Source organism: Eriocheir sinensis, chromosome 31, assembly GCF_024679095.1.
Source record: "Eriocheir sinensis breed Jianghai 21 chromosome 31, ASM2467909v1, whole genome shotgun sequence".
Classification (NCBI taxonomy): Eukaryota; Metazoa; Arthropoda; class Malacostraca; order Decapoda; family Varunidae; genus Eriocheir; species Eriocheir sinensis.
Genome location: NC_066539.1, coordinates 17,054,852 through 17,082,351, shown reverse-complemented (window position 1 = coordinate 17,082,351; position 27,500 = coordinate 17,054,852). Strand labels below are relative to the sequence as shown.

Genomic DNA, 27,500 nt, shown 5'->3' with positions numbered 1-27,500 from the left:
AATAGCAAAAGGGAAGATAAGAACAAAGAAATATGAAAATGGGATGAAGGAAAAAACAAATGAGAAAGAAGAAAAAATAAAGCTTGGAGGGAAGAAGCCAAGAAAGGAAGGAGAGCTCGAGGGCGGAAAATGTAGCCAAGGAAAACTCTTTATCTCGGCGACGCTGCTCAGGACACAGAATAAAACGATCCACTGAGGAGGAGTTTATCTAGTTACCGCCATCTTTTACCTCTGCATACTCTCTCCTCGTCTCTCTCTCTCTCTCATTTCTTATTCTTGCTCGTTTCTTGCCTCGTTTCATCAAGTGTTCTTTTCTTTCCTTCTCCTTTTCCTCCTCCTTCACTTTTCTCATTTCCTTCATTTCTTATTTTCCTACGTTTTCATTTTATTTCATTCAGTTTTCCTCTTTTCCTCGTGCTTTTTTTTTCACCACCTCCTACTTTTTCTCTACGTCCTTCTGCCGCACACCTACAGGACACACTAATCCACACCTTATACAGACTTCAAGAAACCTTTTAGGCACCGTGTTACCAAATTTGCTGTTCTGCTTCATATCCTCCTCCTCTACCTCTTCGTCTTTCTTCTACTGTGTTCGTCTTCTCCATAGAACAAAAAGTACCTCGTTGAAAATGGACAAGGGGGGGACTGGGTGAAGGCGTAGGAAGATAAAAAGACGGAGGTGGAGGAGACAAAGCCAAGGAATGTATAGCAAAAAAAAGTTCTTCGGCTCATTTCCGCAGAGAATGCACCTTTACCCCAGCCAGAGGGAGGGAGGGAGGAAGGGAGAAAAAGAGAGCAAGAAGGAGGGGTAAAGGAGGCATGAAGGGAGGGAAAGATGGAGGTAGGAAAGAGAAAGGGAGGAAATATTTTAGTCAACGAAGAAAGGTCACAAAAACCGGCGGCGAAAATGGAAGAGAAAAAGATAAAGGTTGTTCCTGTTATTTTGAGTGTTTTGCTTTGCGTTTCGTTATTTTATTCGATAGATTTACATTTAACACACACACACACACACACACACACACACACACACACACACACACACACACACACACACACACTCTTGCCACTACAGTTTTACCTCACACACACAAACCAACATGCATCCTCGTATGCCGCCAAGAAAAAAAAAATACTAAAGGTTAAAAAATTGCGATGAAAGTGAAACCTGGCAACACAAAACAAACACGCGGAGGCAAACAAACAAGCAAACAAACACACACGAGATGGGTTACCCGACGGCTAGAAAGATGCGGCGAAACTGCTGAAAATACACACCAGACAACCGGACAAGGGAACGAGGAAAAACGGTGACAGAAAAACAAGACGGGCAGACCTCCACCGCCACATCCACACACTGCATTGCGTATAGGGCGTGTATGTATGTGTGTGTGTGTTGGTGTGTGTTTGTGTATCCGTGTGTACGCGTGCATGTTTATCTGTGTTTTATTCTCTCGTGGTGTGTAAGTGGAGGGTGAGGTTGTGTGGGGGTGGAGGAAGAGCCACTCCACACCCTCCACATCCCTTCCCTTTCCCTCCCCCTCACACGACCCAGAGCGCGAGTCTGGAAACAAAACAAAACAAAAAGTAACTAAAAGAATAAAAAGTCATGGCGACGTGACCGTGAGTGGCTCCAAGTTTTGAATTACACTGACCTCACCTCCTCCTCAACCATCACCACCACAGCCACCACCACCACCACCAGCACCGCCGTCACCTCCAGCACCATCACACCACTGCCACTATTAGCACTTTATCTTTGCCACTTTCTACTCTAGCTCATCCCTATGCTGTCCAAATCCCTTCTGCAAGAGCTGATCAGCATCTTCAGTCTTGCATCCCGTCTTATCTTTGCCATTTTCTACTCTAGTTCATTCTTATTCTGTCCAAATCCCTTCTGCAAGAGTTGATCAGCATCTTCAGTCTTGCATCCCGTCTTATCTTTGCCATTTTCTACTCTAGTTCATCCTTATTCTGTCCAAATCCCTTCTGCAAGAGTTGATCAGCATCTTCATTCTTGCATCCCGTCTTATCTTTGCCATTTTCTACTCTAGCTCATCCCTATGCTGTCCAAATCCCTTCTGCAAGAGTTGATCAGCATCTTCATTCTTGCATCCCGTCTTATCTTAGCCATTTTCTACTCTAGTTCATCCTTATTCTGTCCAAATCCCTTCTGCAAGAGCTGATCAGCATCTTCATTCTTGCATCCCGTCTCATTTGCCCACTCAAACTATCTTCTGGTCGCAGGTGCGGTAGTAAGAGTTTCTTTTTTCTTCTTTTTTTTTTTGCCCTCCAGCTGCTTCCGTTACTCAATGAACGCTCCTGTCCAGAGGTTCCACAGGTAAGTGTTTCGCCTGATAGCTCATTTTCACCTGCCACGATTGCTATTCAGGTACACCCATTTTCCTAACTCAGCATTTTTTGTTCGATATGTTTTCACCACTTTTGGGGCAAGCTTTAATTTGGGGGTAATTATGAATCACTAAAAAGGTCTAAAGAACGCCTCATTAAACTATTAACCAAATGAGGAAGAAAAAATGTTAATTAAAGGTTTACAAGGTGTGTGTGTGTGTGTGTGTGTGTGTGTGTGTGTGTGTGTGTGTGTGTGTGTGTGTGTGTGTGTGTGTGTGTGTGTGTGTGTAAATTAATTCTAACTCATTCCAGTTATTACATCATAAATATAAAGTCAAGGATTCACTTTTAAGCAACATTCACAAAAGTGTATTTTTATATAAGTTTTCAAGAACACATCCTCCCTCTCAGCAGTTTCTAGCTTAGTTTAAGTTTTTGTGTTTGTTTTCCGCAGCTACTGAATATTTTACGGATATTAAAGCATTCAAATACCCTCATCCTTTCTTTAATATACTTAGAAGACCACCGTCAGTCTTTTGGGCTCGGGTATCTTTCGCATAGTCTTTTTCTATATCAAGATTATTATTCTCATTCTCATTCTCATTTCTTCCTTCCTTCCTTCTTTAGCTTCTTTTTTTTTATCCCCATCCCACTTTTATCAACCTTCAAACTCAAATCTCAAACTTCTCCCACTTCTTATTCATCCTCATCTTCCTTATTATCATTTCTCTTATATATACCTTTCAGCTCCTACTCCTCTTCCTCCTCTTCATCTTCCCTATTCTCCTTCTCCTTTTCCTACTCTTTGCAAAACTCCTTTACCTCGTCCCCTTTCTCTTCCTCTCTTCAGTCTATTCACTCTCCTATTCCTCCCATCGCTGGTAAAGTAAAGCCGAGTGTTTATGAATTCCTTATTACAAGGCAACGACCCTTTATTATGCATAATCAGCGCCAACTCGACGCACGGGAGAGCACTGGCTGAAGCCCCGCCTCGTCGCCCGAAGAAAACGAGCTCGGGTCCCGACGCTTCCTGTTCCTCCTGAAGAGAGTTTGATTCCGTATTTTAGAGCTTCATCTGACGCGCCGCGGGAACTTAGAATTCACTTGGGTTTCCCCTGAAGAACGCGCGTGGAAGAGGGAGATGAGAACGTGGCCCATGTGGAAGAGGAGGAGGAGGAGGAGGAGAAGGATTTTCGGGTGAGGTGAAGGTAATGGTGGAGGAGGAGGAAGAGGAGGAGGAAAAGGAGTTTCGTAGTCAAGGTAAAGCGCCAAAGTTAGCAGGCAGGCAAACTCTGGCACAGGAAAGTTGTTCCGGGACGCAGCACGAGAGAGAAAATATGAACTGGAGTAAATGGCGTCCATCACTGTCTACCGCGTGATGGCGTTATTATAGTCAACCTATTTTATTTGTTATGAAGTATACTCTCTCTCTCTCTCTCTCTCAACCATCCCAAAATTAAGGCGTACATGTGTCAAAATAATTGTGCTTCTTAAGAGAAACTTGTGGACTCCCCTCCAATCTAGCTGCGTCTGAACACTCTTAATTTGAGGGAATATATCGTGTGACCTCAACATGAAGTTTAGTAATTTTACAAGTTAAATTAAGCCGCAGGGGGAAGGTTGCTTTTACAAGAAAATCATTTATTATTCCGGTAACTTGCTGTCAAAAATTTGTAATTTTTATCAAGGGCAGAACTAAAAACAAAATGATTTCTTATTATTCGTTTAAGATTGTGCCACTTAGTAATCACTTTATTCTTTATGCCTTTATTTATGAAGTTAAATTCGCTTTGTAAAAGGGGCGGTGGCTCAGTTGAAGTGCATTATGATTAACCTCCTCTACTTAGCTTGCTTTTTTGACCAAATCGCAAACAGATTAATTAATGGAAGTGGATTAACAATGTGGTGCACATTACGGCTTTCCAGTAAAAAACCCATGGATAAAACGAAGGCGGCCATAGTGTTTGCAAATAAAAAAAATAAAAAAACGGGGTCAAACTGTTGAATCAAACATGACCATATGAAACCTTAAGATACAATAGGGGAAACTTTCTAGATTTACACTGCTCGGGTGTATAGCGAATGGACAATGTGCACTCGAAGCACACCACTTAAAACAATTACAGTAAAACAGTGCGATCCAATCCCGTATATTTTACAAAATGTCATCGTGCAAAATAGCAAACAAATACAAAAAAAAAAAAAAAAAGATATTTGATATTTCCAAAGCCAATGTGGCCAGAGGGGAAGGGAACAAACGGGAATTGTTTTAGTAGCTCACACAAGAAAAAAGAAAACTTAAGTCATCGCCATCATGACAGTTATCCCCTTACATACGCTAAGCAAGGTACAATATTGAACTCATACTTAAAAAAAATCACTATACTAGGCAAGAGAAGGAAAGACAACTTAATGAAATTTGCCACGCAATTAACTCTCATTTACTCGGGAAAAAAACCCAGCCATGACTGAAAGCCTTTCCCTGAAGGTTTAATGAATCCTGCCTATCACAGGATAAGGCTCCGTGACCGTAATATCATGGACAACGGAGTATAGGAAGGATTATGCTTCCATGTCTAACCTTCACACACTGAACCGCATGGAGCGCAAGAGACTGCTTCCAAGGACTAGTTGAGATTTAACGGAATTATTTCATGAACATTTGTGTTCGAAACTGACCGACGTCATGTCAGTAGGAATTAGCAATCAATTAACAAAAAAATATGAGTCTTTTAACCAATGTAAAGTTTGCGTAGTGTGTGCAGGCCGCGAAAGAGAAAATGGAGAAAAAATAAACAAATAAAGATAAAATATTTATCTCGGCCATTCCAATGCCATTTTACAAACGTCTGAGAGGAGAAAAAGGTGTCAAAAGAGTATTAGCTAACTAAAGGAAATATTGGCCCAAAAAGTTTCCGGGAGTGACCTTAACTTGGCGTGTGTTTTTGGAATGGCGTGGTGAACGTACATGACGTGTGTGTGTGTGTGTGTGTGTGTGTGTGTGTGTGTGTGTGTGTGTGTGTGTGTGTGTGTGTGTGTGTGTGTGCGTATGTGCTTGTGTGTGTGTGTGTGTGTGTGTGTGTGTGTGTGTGTGTGTGTGTGTGTGTGTGTGTGTGTGTGTGTGTGTGTGTGTGTGTGTGTGTGTGTGTGTGTGTGTGTGTGTGTGTCAGTGTGCACGTTCCCATCCTTGATAACTTTTACCCGTACGTTTTCTTTTTTCCATGACAAAAAGGGCGTCACTGCAGCGGAGAGCTACAAATAAAATAATCGAAACATGATTTTTTCCCTCGCCGGCCATGTTAACAAAATTAAAACAAAAGTTTCCCGCGAGAAACTAATTGCAGATGAAAATAAAAACGAAGGGTCGAGCGGGTGGCGGGCTAGGTGGGGGGGGGGGGGATACCATGGACCAACCTTCCCCTTTCACCGCATGGCGGAGAATAAAACCTTTTCCTCTCTTTTTCTGTTTTTTTCCCTCTCCAGTCCTCTCGAGGCGCACGGGGAAGGATTTCTCATTCCCGCCAAAAAGCGTCAGGCAGGCATTCGGCATGAGGAAGGGAGGGAGGAAGGGAGAGAGGGAGAGAAAGAGAGGGAGGGAGAGAGGGAGAGAAAGAGAGGGAGGTTAGTGGAAAGAAACATCTATATTTCAGGAACTACACCAACATACTGAGATTACAATGTTTCAAACGCCTCACGCAAGCAGCCACTTCCCATCTCTAGAGTGTTACCAAAATAGTCACTTCATATTTATTTAGTGTTATGATCACCCTAATTAGATCATTCTCATCTCTGCAGTGTTACCATAACCTCAAGTCACTCTCTTCTTCTGCAGTTTTACTAATCAATACACTCATTTTGCGTTATTCGTCTACCCTTCATACCAATCATTCTCTCTCTCTCTCTCTCTCTCTCTCTCTCTCTCTCTCTCTCTCTCTCTCTCTCTCTCTCTCTCTCTCTCTCTCTCTCTCTCTCTCTCTCTCTCTCTCTCTCTCTCTCTCTCTCTCTCTCTCTAATCTCTCTGATAAAGGCATGGAAAAGAGAATAGGAATCGACCAATAAAAAAAATAAAAATAAAAAAGAAATTAGAGAAAAAAAAAGCAAGAGCCGATAAAGGGATAAAAGGAGGAATATTGGACAGAGCAATTAAAAGCTATGGATCAGAGGATTACTTAAACAAAAAAAAGTAAGGCTGGGTAAAAAAAAGTACAAATAGAGTCAAACGAAAACGGATAAAAGATTGTCTATATAGAGCAACAACAGGAAGAAAAATAAAAAGTAGTATCCGGATGAGACTAAAAATGCTCCACATGGAAACGTCAAAGCGCAAAATGTCATCTGGGAACGAAGAAAATGTGGCGGAGAAGAAATCAAAGTAAATAAAAAAATAAAAAAAATGCCATTAAAAATTCAAGCAAGACCCAAAAGATTTTCAGAATGGAGTGGAGATCAATGGAGCCCGAGTGGAGTGGAAGGGAGAGGAAGGAAATGGTAGAGGGGGAAGTACAAGGGGAAGGAAGGAGAGGTGAAGTGAAGAGGGGTGAGGGAGAGGATGATGATGATAGGGATGAGAGGAATGCAAGGGAAGGGGAGAATAAGGGATTGAGGAGGAGGGAGAAAATGATGAGTGTTTGGAGAGGATGAGGACGATGATAGTAGAGGGCGAGAAGGATGCTAGATGAAGAGAGGGGAGTTGATGATGGAAGAAGAGGTGAATGATGACTAGGATAAGAAGGGGTGAGTGGGTTTGCATGTGACTAGAAGGTAAAAAGAAAAATAGCAAGTAATAAATGTAAAAACGAGACACGTGAGAAGAAGTAAGAGATGAAAGAGAGATGGTTTGAAAAAAAAAGAAGACATACAAAAAAGGAGGTGGACAGGAAGAGACAGAACGGATCAGAAGAAAAATATATATGTTAAGAAAAATTGATCTTGGATGTGACGACATTAAACTAAAAGTGATACAAAGGGAAGAAAAATACAAATGACAGGAAGGAAAAGGAAGGCAGACACAGAAAGGATTAGAAAAAAAGGACATGAGAGAAATGGAGAGATAGGAAGATAGAGTGCTTTAAAAAAATATATATGAGAGAAAGGGACACAAAGGAAGGAATAGAAAGGATTAGAAGAAAAAGACATCAGTGAAAGGGAGACAAAATGCAGAGAGAGAACGGGCTTGAAATAAAATAATAAGTATTAGTTTAAAAAAATGCTCAGAAATAAGACAATAACACACACTCTCATTCCACGTTTACTTTTACGAGTCATAACGAAAAAAAACAACGTCATTATCGAAGGGGCACGTTTTGTAGGTCCACGTTACGCAATATAAAGTTACGACGCATAAGGCAAAGCAGCTACAAGGGCGGAAGGTTTAAGGCCACACGGAGGAAGGAAGGAACGTCCGTGTTTTAACAAAGGGAGTCGTGTGAGTTTTACGGACACTAAAATATAATGCTTCCACACGGCACTTAAGAAATACGTTTTTTTGGGGGGTGGATGGGGAGAGAGAGAGAGAGAGAGAGAGAGAGAGAGAGAGAGAGAGAGAGAGAGAGAGAGAGAGAGAGAGAGAGAGAGAGAGAGAGAGAGAGAGAGAGAGAGAGAGAGAGAGAGAGAGAGAGAGAGAGAGAGAGAGAGAGAGAGAGAGAAGAATAGATAAATAATAAAAAAATAATAACAAATAAACATATAAACAAAGAAGCAATAAAGAGAAAGGAGGAAATATAAAGAAAGACATGAAAAAGAGAAAGAAAAAGGGAGAGAAGGAAAGAAAGAGAGGTATGAGAGGAATAAAAAATAAATAAATAAACAAGGACAGCATCGTAAGAGTCAAATGAGCAGTAAAATATAAGAGAAAGACAGAGCTGTGAAAAGACACTATTCTTAAACAACACGACATGGCCTACTCGTCCTCATTCCACTTATCCGCTTAGAGTAAGAATCCCTAAACACGTCTGTCTGTCCTGTCTTTTGCGACCTTTCCGCGTGTGCCAGGTGATGTCAGATCTATGTCTGTCCTATCTTTTGCGACCTTTCCGCGCATGACAGGTGATGTCTGGTCCTCAAGTCCTCCTCATGTAATTATTTAATGTCACGTCTTGCTCTAGGGGTCGCTGCTGCCAAGCCTCACAGAAGAGAAAAGAGAAGATTTTTTAAGTGATTCACAACGACATGCTGCTGGGAAAGAAAGGTCTCCGCCGATCCAATTATAAATGTAGCTCGGTTTACACTGTCCTCACTTTTGTTATTATAATCATCATTATTATTAGAATTAGTATTGGTATTATTATTAGTAGTAGTAGTAGTATCATAGCCATTATTATTATTATTATTATGATTACTATAATCATTACAACTATTTTGTTTTCCGCGAGGCACTTTTAGGACTTTTTCAATAATCAGGGCGGATAAGCACCGCGAGGGCTCTCCAATGCCGTTGGTGGGGTGGGGGGGGTACAGGACGATACATTATTAAGGGTCTCAGGGTCTTGTCTTTAGCTCGCCTGCTCCCTCCTGTGCTCTCTATTCTTTTAGCCTAGATTTCTCTTCCTAGAAGGTCGCTAGGGACAAAAAATGTTGTTTCTTCGACGATTAGATCAGGTAAAAGCAGACCATTGACGTTATTTAGGGGGGGGGGGGTAATATTACCTCAACTACTACTGCTGCTCTGTGTGTGTGTGTGTGTGTGTGTGTGTGTGTGTGTGAGCACGAGCGCGCGAGTTTATTGCAATCAAGCACGGAGGCCAACACCATACATAAATATTAAGCATCAAATACTAACGTTCCTTTGCTCATGATAGGCACAGGATAACACAGTCACATAACGTTTTGACTAATATAAAAATCTCGACATTCCCATCACAGGCTCTCTGTGTCTATTACCTCAAAGGAAGTTATATATATTCGTACGAGACCTTGTGTTTTTGTCCTTGGTCAGAGGTTATTGATATTCACGTCATTAGTAGAGGTTGAAGTGTCTTCCTCGCCTAAACAAGGTGGCTGCAAATTACATTCTTCAAAGGGCCGACTCATTAGGCCGTAATGTTATCGGTCACACTTGTCTGGCTCTGCGGAGAAGCGTCTTTTGATGAGAAGGGTTGATACGCCCACAATATCCTGTCTACCTGCTTATATTGGGGAAGCAGCAGCGACGCGCCACAACCTGTCATTTCGGGCCTTGTCCTAGCGGTGGTGTATTCATTAAGCCTCGCACAGGGGGTGCGGAGAGAGGGTGCAGAGGGCGAAGTGTGCGCTGCAAGACGCTACATTAAAGAATACCCTATCCCACCTACCCAAGCCACGCTCTACGATTTCCTCCCTCACTCCATCCTTCATGCTCCTTCTGTTATAACCTAACTCTTCCCCACTTCAATCCATCCCATCACTACCTGCTCCATCCCTCAACGACACTATTCCGCCTGCTTCCCGTCGTCGGCGGCGCTGTGAGGGCCGGCAGAGCCCCGTGGACACGCTGACGTCTCATTAGAGCGACGCAAAGTAAAATTTATGACATGAATTTGGCGGCGGCGAATGTGTTCCTGCCGGCGGGCCACACCTGCCTCACCTGGCCGCGAGTCGAGCTAATGGCTGGCTCCTTTTGAAGCTGGTGCCGACGGTGTGTGTGTGTGTGTGTGTGTGTGTGTGTGTGTGTGTGTGTGTGTGTGTGTGTGTGTGTGTGTGTGTGTGTGTGTGTGTGGTGTGTGTGTGGTGTGTGTGTGTGTGTGTGTGTGGTGTGTGTGTGTGTGTGTGTGTGTATGCAAGAGGAGGAGGACGATGAAGAGAAGGAGGAGGCGAAGACTGAGGCAGACGCAGAAGCAGAGGAGGAATAGGAGGAGGAAAATAAGAAAGAAAATGAGCAAAGAGGAGGAGGAAGCGGAGGAGCAGTATGAGGAGAGTTGCAGGGCGCATATTCCAGATAAGACAAAACGGTACTAGACTTTCCCTAATCTAAGACTTCCGTGCCGGGCTCTCGTAACGCAGTGGGACGGTGCAGAATGGAGGAGGAGGAGTAGGAGGAGGAGGAGGAGGAGGAGGAGGAGGAGGAGGAGAAGGAGGTTGCGAAATAAGAGTGGAAGGAAGAGAAGGGAAGGGGTGAAGGCAGAGAGGGTGAGAGGGAGGGCCTTGGCAGAGGGTGGGTAGGAAGGAAGGGAGGCGAAGTGCGTTGAGACAAGCCAACGAGGAGAAGAAAAAAAATAGGGAGAAAAAGAGCACGATGAAGAGCCCACCAGGAGAATAAAGAAAAAGATAAGAAGAGTGAGAATGGCTCGTGGTGGACAAGAAGGAGAAAAGAAGGATAAATAATGAAGGCAAGAAAAACGCAAAGAAAGATAAGTGTAGAGAGAGAGAAAGAGGGGGAGGGGGAGGGAATGGCGTTTAGAAACAAATAATGGGACAGAAGACCAAGTATGTGGCTGATAACGGCAGGAAAAAGAGGAAGAAGAATAACGGTGAAAAGACATGAAGAACGGCGGTAGAATGCTGCCATAAAGATAATAAATGAGTGTAAATGGAGGACTAAGATGTTTCAAGAGATGAGGAAACGAGATAATGAGAACACAAGAATGATATAAAGCGGGAGAAGAAGAGAAGTAGTAGGCAAAAGGGTCAACAGAAAGATAGAAAATGCCCCCAACACACGGACAAGTGATGCATACAATCGTAGGTCATTAGTTCTCATTACTAGAACTTCTGATTGTACCAAATGAGTCAGTATAAATTGTTTTTAAGTTTCCTCTTCTGTTGTTTTAAGTTTTCCTCTACTGTTTTGTGACATCAGTTGCTGAGAGAGTAAAATAAGTGGTTTACACATACGTCAGAATTATAAATATTTATCGGAAAACGTTTAATGATCATAGGATATAAATCAGGGGTATCTCTCGGAATATATTAGTTGCATTTCTTAGTTTACCACTTACCGACGCACGGAGAGAAATAAAATATAATAAAGGGAAGACAAGGAAAGGCTGTACGAAAAGGAGGAAAACAGATCTAGAGAAAGGCGAAGCATAGAAAACGGAGATGATTTTCTGTATGTACATCGTGTTAATTTTGCATCGAGTGTACCAAAATCATACCGAATTCTCTCTCTCTCTCTCTCTCTCTCTCTCTCTCTCTCTCATCCTTCTTGTCGACGCCCCTCAGGTTACGTCTTGATCCACCGTGATCCAAGTCTCTTAATTCTGGATGGAGGCAATTTTGGGGGTGGGCCGCGAGAGGGAAGGAAAGGGGGGTGGGACGAGGGAGGGAAGGAAGGGGGGGGAGGGAGGGAAGGAAGAGGGGGGGGGCGAGGGAGGGAAGGAGAGGGAGTGGGGTGCATGATTGAGAAGAGAAAAGGAGGGTCAGGGATTTTGGGGGTGGGCCACAGGAGGGATGGAAGGGGTGGAGGGGTATGATGGAATGGGAAAATAAGAGAAAAGGCGGTCAGGGATAAAAAAGCAGAGGAAAGATAAAGGAAATTAAGGATGAGTTGTTTGATGGACGGCAGATGGATGGAAGAAAAGTGGGAAAAAAGGAGGAGGAGGAAGAGGATGAGGATGATGATGTGGAGGAGGTGGAGGAGGAGGAGGGGGAGGAGGAAGGGAAAGAAGAGGATTAGGAGGAGAAGGAGGAGGCGGAGGGGAATAAAGAGGGGGATGTGGAGAAGGAGGAGGAAGAGGGTTATAAATGCAGAGTTTTGATTATAAATGAGTGATGGAAATATCATAATGATTGAGAAACAGAAATAAACAAAATATCTAGCCTTTCTACGAATATCCCGTGTCCCATCCATGGCCTTATTCTCGCCCTCATTGCCTCATTTCGTCGCCTACCAGGACACCTTCATGACCGAGAGGCCCCCTGGATTCGTCCATCCCGAACCATTTGAACACCTGCATACTGCTGCACCTGGAATTAGCGCGCACCTGAGCCTCGCCTTAACAATAAAGAACGCCTGACTTTAACCTCCTCTACCTGCACCATTAAACAGACATTCCATTTGGACCTTCCCTTCCTTCCATTATTAGTTTGATACTTAAGTTTCTTCATTCTATTATCTTTGATTCCCTTTACACAACTAGCTTCTTTCCGCTTCTCTTTTCTTATTACTTTCTTTCCTTATATATCCTGTTATCTCATGCTTACTTTTTTCTTTCCTTTCTCTTATCATAAACAGCTTGTCTTCCCTTACAATTGCTGACAGTTTTGCAGGGTTAACTTATAGGATCCCATACAATTCATTACCCCCACGTCGTCAGGCCAGGAACGGAAGACACCGAGGCTCTACAGAAACTAATTAATTCAGTACACACACTTATGAGGACGTCCTCTGTGGTCTGTTTGCTGAGGCTCTTACCAGCCCTAGGAAACGCAGAACTCTGGCATTGCAACTCGTCCTCTTCCGTAAGTTTATAAGGCGTCTCTACTTTAACAACTTCCCTCTGACAGTATAGAGGCAGATGGAAAATGTCCAAATTGTGAATAAGAGCAAGTTGGGTTCAGAAATGTTTCATCGGATATGAATATACCATATTATCAGCCGCAAGTCTCTGCACAGCCTCATTCTCTACCCGACACCGTGACGACTCGTGGTTCGCTACACAGTCCGCCGCTGCAGCTGTTCTTCCCCCGAACAGCAGACGCCGCTCTCACTTATCCTGACTTAAATAGTTACCACATCCCAGAGAGCCACTCGTCCTCAAGATAAGTTCCTTCTAACGCGTAGTCTTTCTCCTCAGTCCTCTAATGGATATTTCAATGCAAGTCTTGCCGCCTCAGAGTCGTAACGGGATGAGATGAGCGAAGAAATATTTGATTAAAGTCACTCGACTTCTCCTGGAGCGGCTGCTTCGGTCATCTGCAGATGGGTGCGGGAGTGTCTGTCTGTCTGGCCGGCAGAGCCAATAACCTCAAGTTTAGGCGGCGCCATTAACATTCTGGCAGAGGGACTCACGCGAAGGAGGTCGAGCTTTCATGGTTCTCCTCGCGCCCTTTTTCCCTTGAGCCGGGTTTAAAAAGAACTTTAAAACATACATGTATTACTGTTTTACAATCAAAATGCTAACAACACGCAGCCCGCTGGACGTGACCTGCCTCCAGACGGCACGCGGACAAAAGTTTCCCTTGCACAGTTCTTTGTGTGTGAGAGAGAGAGAGAGAGAGAGAGAGAGAGAGAGAGAGAGAGAGAGAGAGAGAGAGAGAGAGAGAGAGAGAGAGAGAGAGAGAGAGAGAGAGAGAGAGAGAGAGAGAGAGAGAGAGAGTTATTCTTTCACTAGTCTAGTCTAGCTACAAACTGGACTCGCGATCTCCAACAAATACCCTCCCTGAAGTGACGGGTCTATAGTTACGGTCGGAACCTCACATCACATCCACACATCCGGGAGGCAACTGACCCCCGGTACCTATTCACTGCTGGCTGGACAGGGAGGAGGGATAAAAGGAAACTGCCCAACCGATTCTACTCCTTCTGAATGTGGAACCTCTTGGGTGTGAGACGAGCGAGGTAACCACTACACTACAGGGGTCCGTGTGTGTGTGTGTGTGTGTGTGTGTGTGTGTGTGTGTGTGTGTGTGTGTGTGTGTGTGTGTGTGTGTGTTTGGTGGGAGGGGGAGGGGTAGGTCCTTGCTTTGAGGTACAGTTTGTTCGCAACATTCATAAGGCAAATCAATGACGACGCCTCGTCTTTTCCCTTCCAGCGAGTCTCGTATTGCGGTAAGGTAAAGCGTCGCGATGTAGCGCCATGCACAGGGCTGAGTCGCGGGGAGAAGCTCACGACAGCCTGTTAGTGGCGGATTTTGGAAGGGAAGCACAAGGAAGCCGGGCTTGCGGATGGGTTGCAACGATATTTATATTCTTTCTTGTCTCATTCTTCTTCCCGATTCCCTTGCCTGTATATCCCTAGCACAAGGTCGCCGGAACTCTCTTTCCAAGACACTTGAGTCTCGGCAAACAATCTATTGGTGCGGAGTATTGAGTGAGCATCGACCGCAATGACAACCAAGGCGAGGCAGAGTGATGGTGTGGCGTGCCAGTGAGCCTCAACGCACCAGTGGAAGGTACACCAAGCGCCGTAATTCCCAGCTAGTACGTCTTATCAACCATTCAATTATCAACGCAGTGGTATGGTGTGAGCAGCAATGCAAGCGTAAAATAAAATTGTATGGAATATATATATGTGTGTAATGGTCCTTTGTTACTTAAAAAAAAACGTTAACACAAAAAGTTTTTTACTGTTAGTGTCTGTAAATGCCCGTCGATGTTATCGTATTGTTCAAACAGTCGCAACAGTAATGAAGGAAGGTCTGACAACATCCAGCGAAACAAGCAAACACGCTGACAGCTGCAACGAGTATGAGAGAGAGAAAGAGAGACAAACAGACACAGACAGGCAGACAGAGAGACAGACAGGACAAAAGGAGCCAGCCAGCCAGCCGGGGATACACGCCGTGCTGCTCCGTCCAGGGGTTCGTGGCGGTGCTGGCTCAGCACTCACTAATTGGCGAAGAAGCGCCGTTGATTTCCTGGACACGAAAAGACACGGCCGCGAGTCTGAATGCCGCCTCGACCCACGCAACACACGGCCAGAGACAAAGACGAAAACAGAGGCAGCAGCAGCGGCAGTGAAAGTGGGATAGTAGCGGGGCGTATAGCTGTAGCAGAGACGATACACTTTATGCTGCCACTGAGTCTGCTGAAAATGTCAAGACTGCAGTAGACGTAGAAGTTGTAGTAGTTATGTCAGCAGCTGCAACACACAGATATGATTGAAGCTGTAAAATTAGTAGTAGAGGCAGCAGTAATAGACTAAGCAGCTGCAGTAGTAGTAGTAGTAGTTGTGGTAGTGGCGGTGGTGCCGCTGACACAAGAAATAGTATAGTGTTTCGTCAGCAACAACGCAGAATAAACGGCAACAACAGCGCACAATGAAGACAGGAATTCCAGCCACAACCTCAAGCTGAAACATTGTGTGTGACGACGGGAAGCAAGAACGAGACGACCACAGGAGAGCGTCCACCTCCCACTGGCAAAAACAGGACGACCAACAGAGAAAGACAAAGCGACGACTACGGTGTGGGCTGGAGGAGTGAGATAAAGGAGCGGGATTAGAAGGAGAAGGAGGAAAAGCTGGATACAGAGGAGTGTGATAATAAAAGGAGTATAGAAAATAAGGAAAGAGGAGGAAACATGAAACTCTCTAATGTTGCAGATATGAATTGAGGATGACAATGATGATGAACAGTATAAAAAAAAAAAAACATGCAGCTAACAAAACAATTATAAATTAACTAAACTAGAGGAGAGAGAGAGAGAGAGAGAGAGAGAGAGAGAGAGAGAGAGAGAGAGAGAGAGAGAGAGAGAGAGAGAGAGAGAGAGAGAGAGAGAGAGAGAGAGAGAGAGAGTAGGGTAAAGGTAACGCATGAAGTAAACAAATGCTGGTTACCTTTTATTACATTTTTTGTCAGGGCGATGTTTTTGATTCATTATTTTTACTCCTACATTCTTAAACCGGTTCTTAATTCATCATTTCATCATTCATTATTATTATTATTATTATTACTTTTATTAGTATCATTACTCATACGACTTTTGTTATCAGTACACTCGCTCCTGCACCACAAACCCGTCCATCACTTGTCCAAACCTGTCCGTCCACTTCCTCATCAGCGTTGCCAGCGCTCGCCACGCACCGCCGCCCATCACACATTTCCCCAGTCCGTCGCCGCACGCACACACTAATTTCCCTTCCCACTCACACACTGGCATTCCCTTCCCACTTATACCTCCTATTCCTAGATGCTCTCTCTCTCTCTCTCTCTCTCTCTCTCTCTCTCTCTCTCTCGCCGTCTTCCTTTTCCTCTACGTCTACGGGATACTAACTTAAGCTTCTCCTTTCCCCCTTTCATCTGTTCCTATCGCTTCCTTTCCCCACAGTCAACCTTGGTAAACAGGGGGGTGCAGGCGAGTGCCCTTTACTGTGTGTGTGTGAGTGTGTGAGTGTGTGTGTGTGTGTGTGTGTGTGTGTAACAGGTGTTTTGGTACCTTATTCAATATTTCACGATGAACTAATTTAGAAACTAATTGCGAAAGGTGCAGTGTTTACGCTTTAGTGGGCAAATTTGTATTTATTTTCATCCAGCATAGGTTGAAATGTCGAATTATTGGGTGTTGTAACTTTTTTTTCATTTTCTTTACACCTAGAATGTGTTTTTATTCACACACACACACACACACACACACACACACACACACACACACACACTCACACACACACACACACACACACACACATTAGACACAAAATAAACCTTCATCCTACACTTGGTCTCCGGGACAATAATGGTTTTAAACTGGCGGCAACTTGGGTGACTAAGTTTAGCGGCAGACAAACTACTACCAATGGCTCAAGTTTGTTTAGTTTGCATTCATATGTATCCGGATGGGAGTCTCTCTCTCTCTCTCTCTCTCTCTCTCTCTCTCTCTCTCTCAACACCATCAAACACTATTAGAGCTCTTAGCAGACTTATAGGGAAGCGACAGTGCGGAAGACGTATTAAGAGTAGACAGAGAGAGAGAGAGAGAGAGAGAGAGAGAGAGAGAGAGAGAGAGAGAGAGAGAGAGAGAGAGAGAGAGAGACTGCCATGATCACTGTATTGAAGTTTAAGTGTGCTGGTGTGTTCAGGTGCTTTTTGAACCGAAGGGAAAGATGAAAAGGGAAGAGAAAGGGAGGTGATGAATAGTAACAGATGGGAACGAAGTAGGCATCGGAAAAGGGAGGGGAAAGGAATAGAAAGGAAGGGAAGGTAGGGAAACGGAATGAAAAAGAAGTGGGAGTTAAAAGAACGAAATGGGGGTGATGGGAGGAGAAAAGAAGGGATGGAAAGAGGGGAGGAGAATGGAATGAAGGGGGAAGTGAAAGGAGGTAAGAAGATATGATTAGAAGAGAGGAAGGGAGTAAAGGGGAGAGAGGAGAAGAAAAATGAAGGGAAAGGAAAGGGAGGGTTAAAGGATGACGGGAAGGGAAGAGAACGGAGGTGAGAAGATATGATTACAAGAGGGGATGGAAGCAAAGGGAAAGGAAGAAAAAGGGAGGGAGAGGGAGGAAAGGAAGGAAAAAAGAGCAGAAGGAAATGATGAAATATGCTGCGTTAATAAGTGACGGAATGCCAGAAATGGAGTGGGCGAGTTTTTTTTTTTTGTGTGTGTGTGTGTGTATGTGTGTGTGCCCGCGCACGCCTGCTGCCACATGTTGGGTGATCAGGGATTCAGGGTGTCTTGGTGTCTCGTTGGTTTGCGGAAATATGGGTTTCAGAACAGGTAGGTAGTCAGATAGGGAGGTAGGCGGGTAAGTATGCGGGTAGGTAGGCGGATAAGTAGGCGGGTAGGTAGGCGAGTGAGCTGTTAGGTGGGTGTGTACTGGTGCATGTAGGTTGCAAGGTAAGTTACATAAGTAGGTAAATGGTCGCGTAACGGGTCGGTAAATGTTAAGGCGGGGGCACACGCTAAACACTCGCTAAGCTGAGCGTGGCTAACGTGGTAATTTCTATCGCACTGACACTTGAGGCCAAGGGTGACAATCCCGGGACACAGAGCCGGTGTGGCACCCGGGATATCAAAGTTTACCTTCCCGAGGTTTTCGCAGGTACCTAGTCATCGATCTGCCCGAAAGGGAGGATCAACATCTGGGTAGACTGTGCGTCGAATGCCTGGGTCGGGATTCGAACCCTGACCTGCGGATCCGTAGCGAGGCGTACTAATTACTGTACCAAGGAGGCGCCAATGGGTGGAGCTGAATAAAGTTACTGTGATGTAAAGCAGGCAAGGGTGATATTATAAAGCATGGGGTGTGGAAAGAAATAGTACACGTGTTCCGTTATAGCACATCTACTTCAAGACTAATTAACCATCGGTGTTTTGCATTATAACGAACACTGAATATTATTTAAACATTTTTTGTTCTCACACTCGTATATACACACAAACCCGCCCAAAAATCCACCCACATACAGTAAAACAAAAAACTAAAACAAACAAAAAAAAAAAAAAACTCATCCACAACATACCCTATTCCTTTATTCAGTTTTACCCTAGTAGCTTCAATTATTAACTCTCGAGAAATAACATCATATATAAATATACGTTAGTCCCACGGTTCACCACCACCACCATGGCCAACCCTTACCCTGGCCCTTCACCCATAATAATTCTGCCTCCTCCGGGTCCTTACTCAGGCGCCTCTAGGCCTCGGCAGCGTCAGGGCCGTCCATCGTGATCAAGGGAAGGTGCCACGAGGACCCACCTAATTGATGCTTCATAAACTCTGCTTAATTTCCAGCCTGAGGAACGCCGGATGCCGCCACCCACCTGAAGGGCCGAGGCGGGCGGGGAAGGTGAGTGGGCGGGTTATTGGATTCCTCAGCTCCTTTGTCTGTTTGTGTGTTTTCCCTCGTCGATCTTTGTTGTCTCTGTTCGATAATCCCCCTGCATGTTTGTCTGTTTCCTGCTCGCTGTTTTTCTTTTTATTGTTGCTGGTTTGCCTGTGCTGCTCCCTCAGTCTGTCTATATGTTTGTCTTTGTTTGCCAACCCATCGATCTGTCTGTCTATCTGCCTCTTTGTCAATATGCCTGTTTGACTCCCTCGTCCGTCTCTCTCTCTCTCTCTCTCTCTCTCTCTCTCTCTCTCTCTCTCTCTCTCTCTCTCTCTCTCTCTCTCTCTCTCTCTCTCTCTCTCTCCTTCCACACACAAATACCCATACACAAATAGACACTAATTTTGGCCTCGGTAACGGAACACAGGTGAGTTTCATTACTTCTCCCTCAGGAATCACAAGCCCCTCCACCACGCATCCCACACTCAGAGAAAATACCTAGAACAGTTTCCTCCTCTGGCATTATCACCCGGACGTCAATACCATTTTTCTTGCTTCACAGTAGGATTGTTTTCCAGCAAGTCTTACATCCTGTGTAAGTTCCTCCAACGATTTCCTTCTGTCTATACCTTCCCTCACTCTTAATCATGATACAGTATACCATCCGCACCATCTCCGTTCCTTCCTCCCCACCCTCACAACCACAGAGTCCCTATCCGGCAACATTTCATTAGAAATTTGGATACAATAACTGAAGCTCCGCCCAAAGGAATTCTAATATCCGGCTCTCTCACGCACCCGTAATAGACAAAATGAGATATCGCTCGCCGCTCACTAACAAGAAACAGAAAAAAACAAATCATCGAATGGCAGCGAGGATATGAAGAAAATGCCTGAGGGTGACACGAGGCATCAACACAAATAGGTTTTATAGAAGAAATATAACAAAAGGTTTGAAAAAGAAAACTGCTTAGGTGTCGAAAACGTGAGAACAAACGCTAAAAAAATCAGACAACTCATGGGGTCGTATTATAAAACATTTCGACGCCTAAGAACACCTATTTGACAAGGCTTTCGTAGGAGCTGTGGGCATTTCCAGGAGTAGTTTTATGACCCTGGTGGTAGTCTGACCCTTCTTCTGTACCGTGATTCTGAAGAAACACTCATTAGAACCCGACTGACCTCCTCTTTGACCTTCAGAAATAGTGGCTGTGAGAAGCGAAAGTGCCTTATAATACCGACCTTAGAATGAAAGGTAACTCAGTCCCGTCAGATAATATAATAGATAAAAAAACATCAGGTGGATCGACAACCCCGTCTGTTTCTATTTCCGTCTGTGTCTCGCTAAGAAGCAAATACACAATAAGCAAAAATACAAACCCTCCACACAACTCGGTCCCGAAATAATCACTCATTAATCACAAGGGATTCCGATGGCAGAGAATGGCAATGGCTCCCACCTCCCCTGCTTCCTATCTCCCCGAGGCACTGCAAGGCTAATGAGGAGCTTACACACACACACACACACACACACACACATTTCCTTTTTTGTTTCAGGGTAATCAAACTAAATTAAACAAAGAAAAAGGCCGTGTCACCGGTTCTTTTTTTCTTTTTTTGTTTTGTTTTTCCTTTGCGTAAAAAGATGATTAAACGTTTTCTCCTGCAAGAGCCAAAGGAAGTGAAGTGCAAAAAATAAGAGGTGAGAACGGGAAAGAAAATTCGTAATGTTAAATCCAATACAGAGGGAAAAAACTGAAGAGGTGGAGGAGGAGGAAGAGGAGGATGTGTGTGAGGAGATGAAAGAGGCCATGGAAGGGAGAAGAGATGGGTGGAACCAAAAAACTGGAAAGGATATTACAGAAAATCTAAAGAGAAAAAAAGCGAGGAAAAATCACTCATAGAAATAGAAGAAATCAATGAACGAACGAACGAGCAAGAGGAGCAAACACAAACAACCAGGAAGGGCAATGTTTACACTCACAGTTCATGTCGAGGGTGGCCGTGGCGGAGGCGGGCAGGGAACCGTTGAAGTTGAAGGCCCGACACTCGAAGACGGCGTGGAGGTGGCGGCGCGTCAGCTGCTGCACCGTGAGGGCCGCGCTGATCACCCCCGGCGCGTCCTCGGTGACCTGCGCGCGCCACACCTCCTCGTTCACCAGCCAGACTACCGTGGGTGTTGGCCGACCTGCCGCGACACACATACAGGTTGTCACGATGTGCTGACCAAGTGCAAATGATTAATGTGTATGAAGCCAAACAACACTTACAATGGTGAAATTAGACACACACACACACACACACACACACACACACACACACACACACAGCACAGCGTATAACTATTCTGGTAATATTCTGCAATCAATGAGAGAGAGAGAGAGAGAGAGAGAGAGAGAGAGAGAGAGAGAGAGAGAGAGAGAGAGAGAGAGAGAGAGAGAGAGAGATTGTTTTTATGTAGAACAATTATTTCATAACCACCGTACACACTTATCATTATTACAATATAGAACGAGACGAGGCAAAAAGACAAACGGACACACGAAGCAGAAAAAACGACAAACAAGTGAGTGGAGGAAGACGCGGAGGGACTGACATGAAGCGAGGTAGACGACGGACGGGGTAACAGAAAGGTTCATTGATGCTCTCGTACATTTTTCAACTCCATTTTCGTGTCGCCGGTTTGTCGCTCGTCACGGCGTTGGGAGGAGGCAAACGGGGCACCGAGGAGAGGAGTATTCCGCGGCGATGACACTTTCGAGCGATGCGTTGAGCCGCACTTCAAGCTCTCCGGCATATATTGATCCTTCCCTTATTTATATCGTGCGTCAAATGTTTGCTACTGTCTAGGTGTTTCAAATCAATATAAATACTTTAATAAAATCGTATTAAAAGATGAAGAAGAATGCTATTTACTTGTTACTTTCCTGGCTCCATTACATGATCTTTTCTTTCCAATTTCTTTATATCTCGCGCTTTATAGTTTCTAAGTGACGTCTTCGAACTTAAACACGATATATATGCTTAGAAAAAAATGGACAGACGTCAATGATGATGACAATGATGGCAAGATATAATGCTGGAAGAAGGTGAAAATGGAGTCACAATTCATAAAACAGAATTGTACCACCGTCATCATCATCACAATCATCGCATTCGTTGCCATAAAAAAAAAGACTGCTCTCACCGCCGCCACCTTCATTATTTTACTCAATTACGCAACCTTACCGAGGCGTCGAGGTATACGCTAGCGGGGACGCCGGTACTGCATAACGTCCTGTCGATATATTTTAAAATTTTCATCTAGATATACGACCCTGCTGCGCCTCGAGGTTATTGGGAGTCGCCGGGGTACGTAGGTGTGTGATAAATGCTGCCACGCAAATTGTGTTATGATAAGGCTTCCAGGAAATTTTCACATCTCGGAGCGTTCTTTGATTCCCTTAGGTTATTAGGGTGAGGCTTTTGTATGCATAAAAAACAAATATCTACACTCTACCAGCTATTCCACGACAAGCGTTTTTTTTTTTTTATTCAAGACTGTATGACTGGATGGATTAAAGACAGTCAGATGCTTTAAAAGAAGTGGTAAGCATAACCTGAAATATTCTTCTTCTGTAACTTTTATGTCTAAAGTTTAACAGTAAAGTGGATGAATAAATAAAAATAGTGTTCAGCTCCTATATTATCAGGACGGAAAGCATTTGGATGAATAGAGTATAACTTCGCGAGCGGTGGGAGAAGCGGGAACGGGACATGCAATGAGGATTTTTTTTTTTTTTTTTTTACAACAAAGGAGGCAGCTCAAGGGCAACAAAAAAAGAAAACAATAATAAAAAAAAAGCCCGCTACTCGCTGCTCCTAAAGTAAAGCAAAAGAGGTGGCCGAAAGGAAGATCAAATACAGGAGGAGAGGTGTCCTGATACCCTCCTCTTGAAAGAGTTCAAGTCGTAGGCAGGAGGAAATACAGATGAAGGAAGATTGTTCCAGAGTTTCCTCTCTCTCTCTCTCTCTCTCTCTCTCTCTCTCTCTCTCTCTCTCTCTCTCTCTCTCTCTCTCTCTCTCTCTCTCTCTCTCTCTCTCTCTCTGCATCTCTATCTATCTATCTACCTCTCTATGTTTCGTTTACGTACATGAGTAATATCTAGAGGGTAAAGGTGCAGGGTGTTACGGGGGTGACAAAATATCCGATTAAACGAAAGACATTAGTGTATGTGTGTGTGTGTGTGGGGGGGGGGGGGGGGGGTTAGTGTGTCCATCATGACCCAGTGTGAACGGTCACATAATCTGAAGTGAAAACGCAACGTAGATAACGGGGAAGGGGAACCTAGTCCTGTGAGCCGAGTGTTTCTGCATGTGTCTGTGTTTCTTAAAGTGTGAGTGTGCACCTTATCCAGACTCAGTGTGTGTGTGTGTGTGTGTGTGTGTGTGTGTGTATTTACCTAGTTGTTGTCTACCGGCCCTAGCTAAGCTCTTACAGTCCCGTCTCCATATCTGCATTCATCCATCTCGGATGTGTGCGTGTTCCTTTGCGTCTGGGTATATGGGTTGCAGGGTGGATACGTAGGTATGGTGTGTCTGACCAGGTGGGTGCCAGTCTGTGTTCCTGCCTTAGTGGGTGTTTGTTTGTGTCCCTGCTTGAGTGAGCCAGTTTGTGTTCCTGTCTGAGCGTGTTCGTGGGTCGGGTTTGCAGGGAACAGGTACGAGAACACGCCTCTAGGCCCATTACGAGGCGAAGTCACGGAGCACACATTACTGCTGCCGGAGACGCCTTAAGCCTCCACAACACGTCGTGGACTCTACCGCTATTTACGACTGGCGTCTGACCCTGAATATCTGAGGGAGGCCGCCCGGAGCGCACCTTTGTCAGGTCGTGGGCAGGCCAGGGCGGGGTAGGGGTAGGTAGTGGAGGATAGAAGAAAGGAACGGAGGAGGAGGAGTAAGGAAGGAGGGTTGGATGGTAAAAGGTAGAGGGAAAAAGCAAAAAAGTTATTTCAAGGAGGGAGGGGAGAAACATGAGAATGGAAAGGAGAACAAAGTGAAGGTCAGGGAGGAGGAAGGAAAAAAACTGGTACCAAGGGTCAGAGGAGGAGATGGTGTTTATGGAAAACTGGATACGGGAAAGTTATAAGGAAATAGGGGAAAAAGGAAAGAAGGTAAATAATGAATGAGCAGGGATGGAGTTTGGTGGTGAGGAGGTAGATGTAGGAGCAAGGACGAACAGCATCTCAGAGAGGTGGAGGAGATGGCGGAAGTGAGGAATAACAAACAGGTGGATGCTATGGAGCTATGGAACTTTTTTATACTTGTGGTAAATACCGTCTCAGCCGAACGCCTGTAACAGCTGAATATTTCTAATTATATAATCGCTATTGTTACACTCAAAACGCAAATACTAAAACATACACACACACACACACACACACACACACACACACACACACACACACACACACACACACACACAAAATGCCACACCCACCTCCCGTGACTTTACAGATGAGGTCAAGCTGCTCCCCCTCATTGTATGGACCGATGATGCTGGCGTCGGACTGGCCCACGATGAGGTAGTTGGAGGCGTTGTAGATCTGGGGCTTCTTCGGCGGGACTGTGGGAGAGAATAGACGGATCGAGTTAGGCTGTGAAGGAGTGACGAGTGGGAAATGGAAGAGGGTGAGGTTGGCAGGGATGGGAGTATGATGGTGATGAAGAGATGAGTAGCGGCAGGAGTAGAGGTAAATGAGGAAGACGGTAGGAGAGCTTAATGCATAAAGGGAAAGAGCTGAAAGATTGTAAAAAACGGAGAAAAGGATGGGAGAAAGTAAAGGTGCGAGGGGATGAGAGGGGATTAAGGAGATTAAAATAATAAAAAATGAAGTTAATGAGTTAATGAGCACGAGAGAGGGGGTGATGAGAGGTGGGAGGGAGGGGAGGTAGGCAAGAGGTCAGACAAAAGAGGTAATGAGGAAAGGATAAAAAAAGGCAAAGTTAAGAGGCGAGTAGAACGAAACGTAAAAGTATAAATGCTTGAACACGACAAAAAATACAGTAAACAAGAAGCTAACGAGAACCTATAGAGCTAATGGTGCAATTACACGTATATTTAATATGAAAGTAAAACAACAAACAAAGCAACATGAATAAAGTAAAATAAAAAGTAATCAACACGTTGCCATAAGTTAAATTTAGCATGTCATAAGAAATAATAATAATAAGGTTAAATATTTTGCTTGAATCTTGACACCTCTAATTCTATGTTACTGCGAAAATGCAATTCGTAAAACCAATCTTCTCTACTTTATTTTATAGGCGCAATGCTACATACTTATAATGATTTTTTTCCCCTTGAGCTGCTTCCTTTACTGTAAAAAATTATACTACACACGAATTTATACATATCTCGTCTGCAGGTGTGGGTTTTATTTTCATGATACCACACAGGTGACTTATTGGACATGTAGGCTTTATAAGACTACAAACCCTTGATAAAAAACAGACATTTCACATTTCACACCTACGACAGGGAAGAGTGAGTGCGGAGGAGTGACATAACAGCGGACGAGATGATTTTGATACCTGTATCCATGTGTAATTTATGTTTTTTTTTCAGCAAGGGAGACAGCTCAAGGGCACTAAAACAAATTCATAGTAAAAAAAAAAAAGTCCACCTAACGCTGCTCCAAGAATAGAACAAGAGGGAAAGAGAGTGGTCAATTTCGGGAGAAAAGGTGTCCTGATACGCTTGTTCACAGCTATATTCATTTACTAATTAAAGTGTATGCATCTCTTACATCCATTTACATAATTAAGTACTTTTATGGTCTTTGATGATGTATTAGCTATTTACTCTTGTATGTAATTATAAACTCCAATATTAATTAATCAGTTAAATTATCTATTCACCACCGCAACTAACATTTACGATCAGGAAAAATTATCAAGCGAATCAAAGACGTAACACAAAACTTATAATAGCAAATAATTATGTAACGATAGGTGTCAACGTGTCCTCTCTCTCTCTCTCTCTCTCTCTCTCTCTCTCTCTCTCTCTCTCTCTCTCTCTCTCTCTCTCTCTCTCTCTCTCTCTCTCTCTCTCTCTCTCTCTCTCATTGCTTATTCTTGCTTGTTCCTGATTCTGCTTCATCTAGTATTCTTTTCTTCGTTCTACTTTTCCGTTTTCTTCACTTCCGGTTCGGTCATTTCCTATTCGTCTACGTTTTCATTGCCTTTCATTAAGCTTTCCTTTTCTTATTCCTCCGGCTTTTCTCTCCCTATCTCGCTGCAAAAAAATAATGTAAAACCAACCCCATTCGCAGCAATAAACGAACAATAAGGGGCCAAGGAAAACACAAACCACTACTCTCCTCGTAAAAACAGACTAATATCGCGTAGCCAGAACACAAAAAAAGACAAAGTATACATGTTGGAGGGACGAGGGTGAGGTGGAGGGGTGAGGGAGGCGTGGTAGTAGTAGCAGTAGCACCAAGTCAATAAAGAAACCGCAATATTAGAGACGTCTGGTTCGTCCTCTCGGAGCCTCGAGGGAATAAAAATAAAGACAAGTGAGACAAGATCCATATGTCAACTTGTCCGGCTCCCCCCCCCCCTTTTTTTTTTGCCTCATATTCCCTTCCCTCGTTTTCTCTGGTGTAGCTCCAGGGATAAGCTGTCGTCTGCCCGCTTCTTATCTCCTCTCCTTTTGTTTCCTTAAGTGTATACCTGACTCTGATGTTCTTTTCATCCTTTCCTTAGTTAATTTAATACAAGTTGGATACTGTGAAAGTGTAAGAAACCGAGGGATAAAGATACAGACAGATTTAAAGACACACACACACACACACACACACACACACACACACACACACACACACACACACACACACACACACACACACATACACAGATAGATAGGGGCTGGCGTAATGACACACAAGTAAATAGACAGACACCGAGGAGTAAAGAAAACACTATAAACGAGAAAAAAATTACAAGACGAGAAAATAAAAGGAAAGTAAAAAGGGAAATATAAAAATGAGGCAAGAATAAGAATGTTTCGGGCAGTTCCTCATATCGGTAAGCCAAAGCCATCAAGGTCAGTGTCCACGTGAGCAAAGATCGGGGACAGTACATCACAACTCCCGCGAGGTGATGGACACACGAACAAGGCGCAAGGCAAGTCACGGCAGTTAGGAGAATGTGCCGTGTGCGTGGCCGTGAGAGAGGGGAGCGGGATAGGAGGAGGAGGAAGAGGTGGAGGAGGAGGTGAAGGAGGAGAGGAGCAAGGCTGGGAAAGGACAAGTATGTTATTCTGGCACCATGCAATTGCCACTCGCATTGAGATCTTTCTTACTGATTCTCTCTCTCTCTCTCTCTCTCTCTCTCTCTCTCTCTCTCTCTTAGCACCCCATGACCTCGCGAGATTCCTGTTTCATCCTTGGCGAGTTGTCGGAATACATTTATTTTTCCGATGTATACATTTACCTTTTTTTTTTCTTTGCCCAAGCGTCGAATTCAAGCTGAGCACTCTGCCTCTCACCTTTGTGCAATTTTCTTCCATCCTTTGGCACACCTGTTGCCTCCTTTATTAGCTGTCGTGTGATGTATGTGGCGGCTAAACGTATTAAAGGGACTAGGCTCATCAGCGAGGGACAGGCTTACAAAGACAGGTACACATATTTTTTGCGAGAATTTTTTGCTCAGAGGGATGCAGTAAATCAGTGAGTGTCAAGGTAGGTATGTAGGAGTGGAGTGGTGACGGAGGTGAGCCTGTATTGCGCATGGGTGATAAGGAGGGGGAAGGAGGGCAGCGA

At 44.2% G+C, this 27,500-nt stretch overlaps 1 protein-coding gene across 2 annotated transcripts in view; it reads right to left on the bottom strand.

Annotated features, from left to right (window-relative positions):
- Positions 1-27,500, bottom strand: part of LOC127005979 (hemicentin-1-like) — a 158,374-nt gene that overhangs the window by 91,013 nt on the left and 39,861 nt on the right. For both annotated transcript variants that reach the window (XM_050875455.1, XM_050875456.1), the window contains exons 3-4: positions 24,173-24,298; positions 20,675-20,878 (exon numbers count right to left, since the gene is read on the bottom strand). In XM_050875455.1, coding sequence (XP_050731412.1) covers positions 20,675-20,878; positions 24,173-24,298 — 330 coding nt within the window. The remainder of the gene's footprint in view (positions 1-20,674; positions 20,879-24,172; positions 24,299-27,500) is intronic.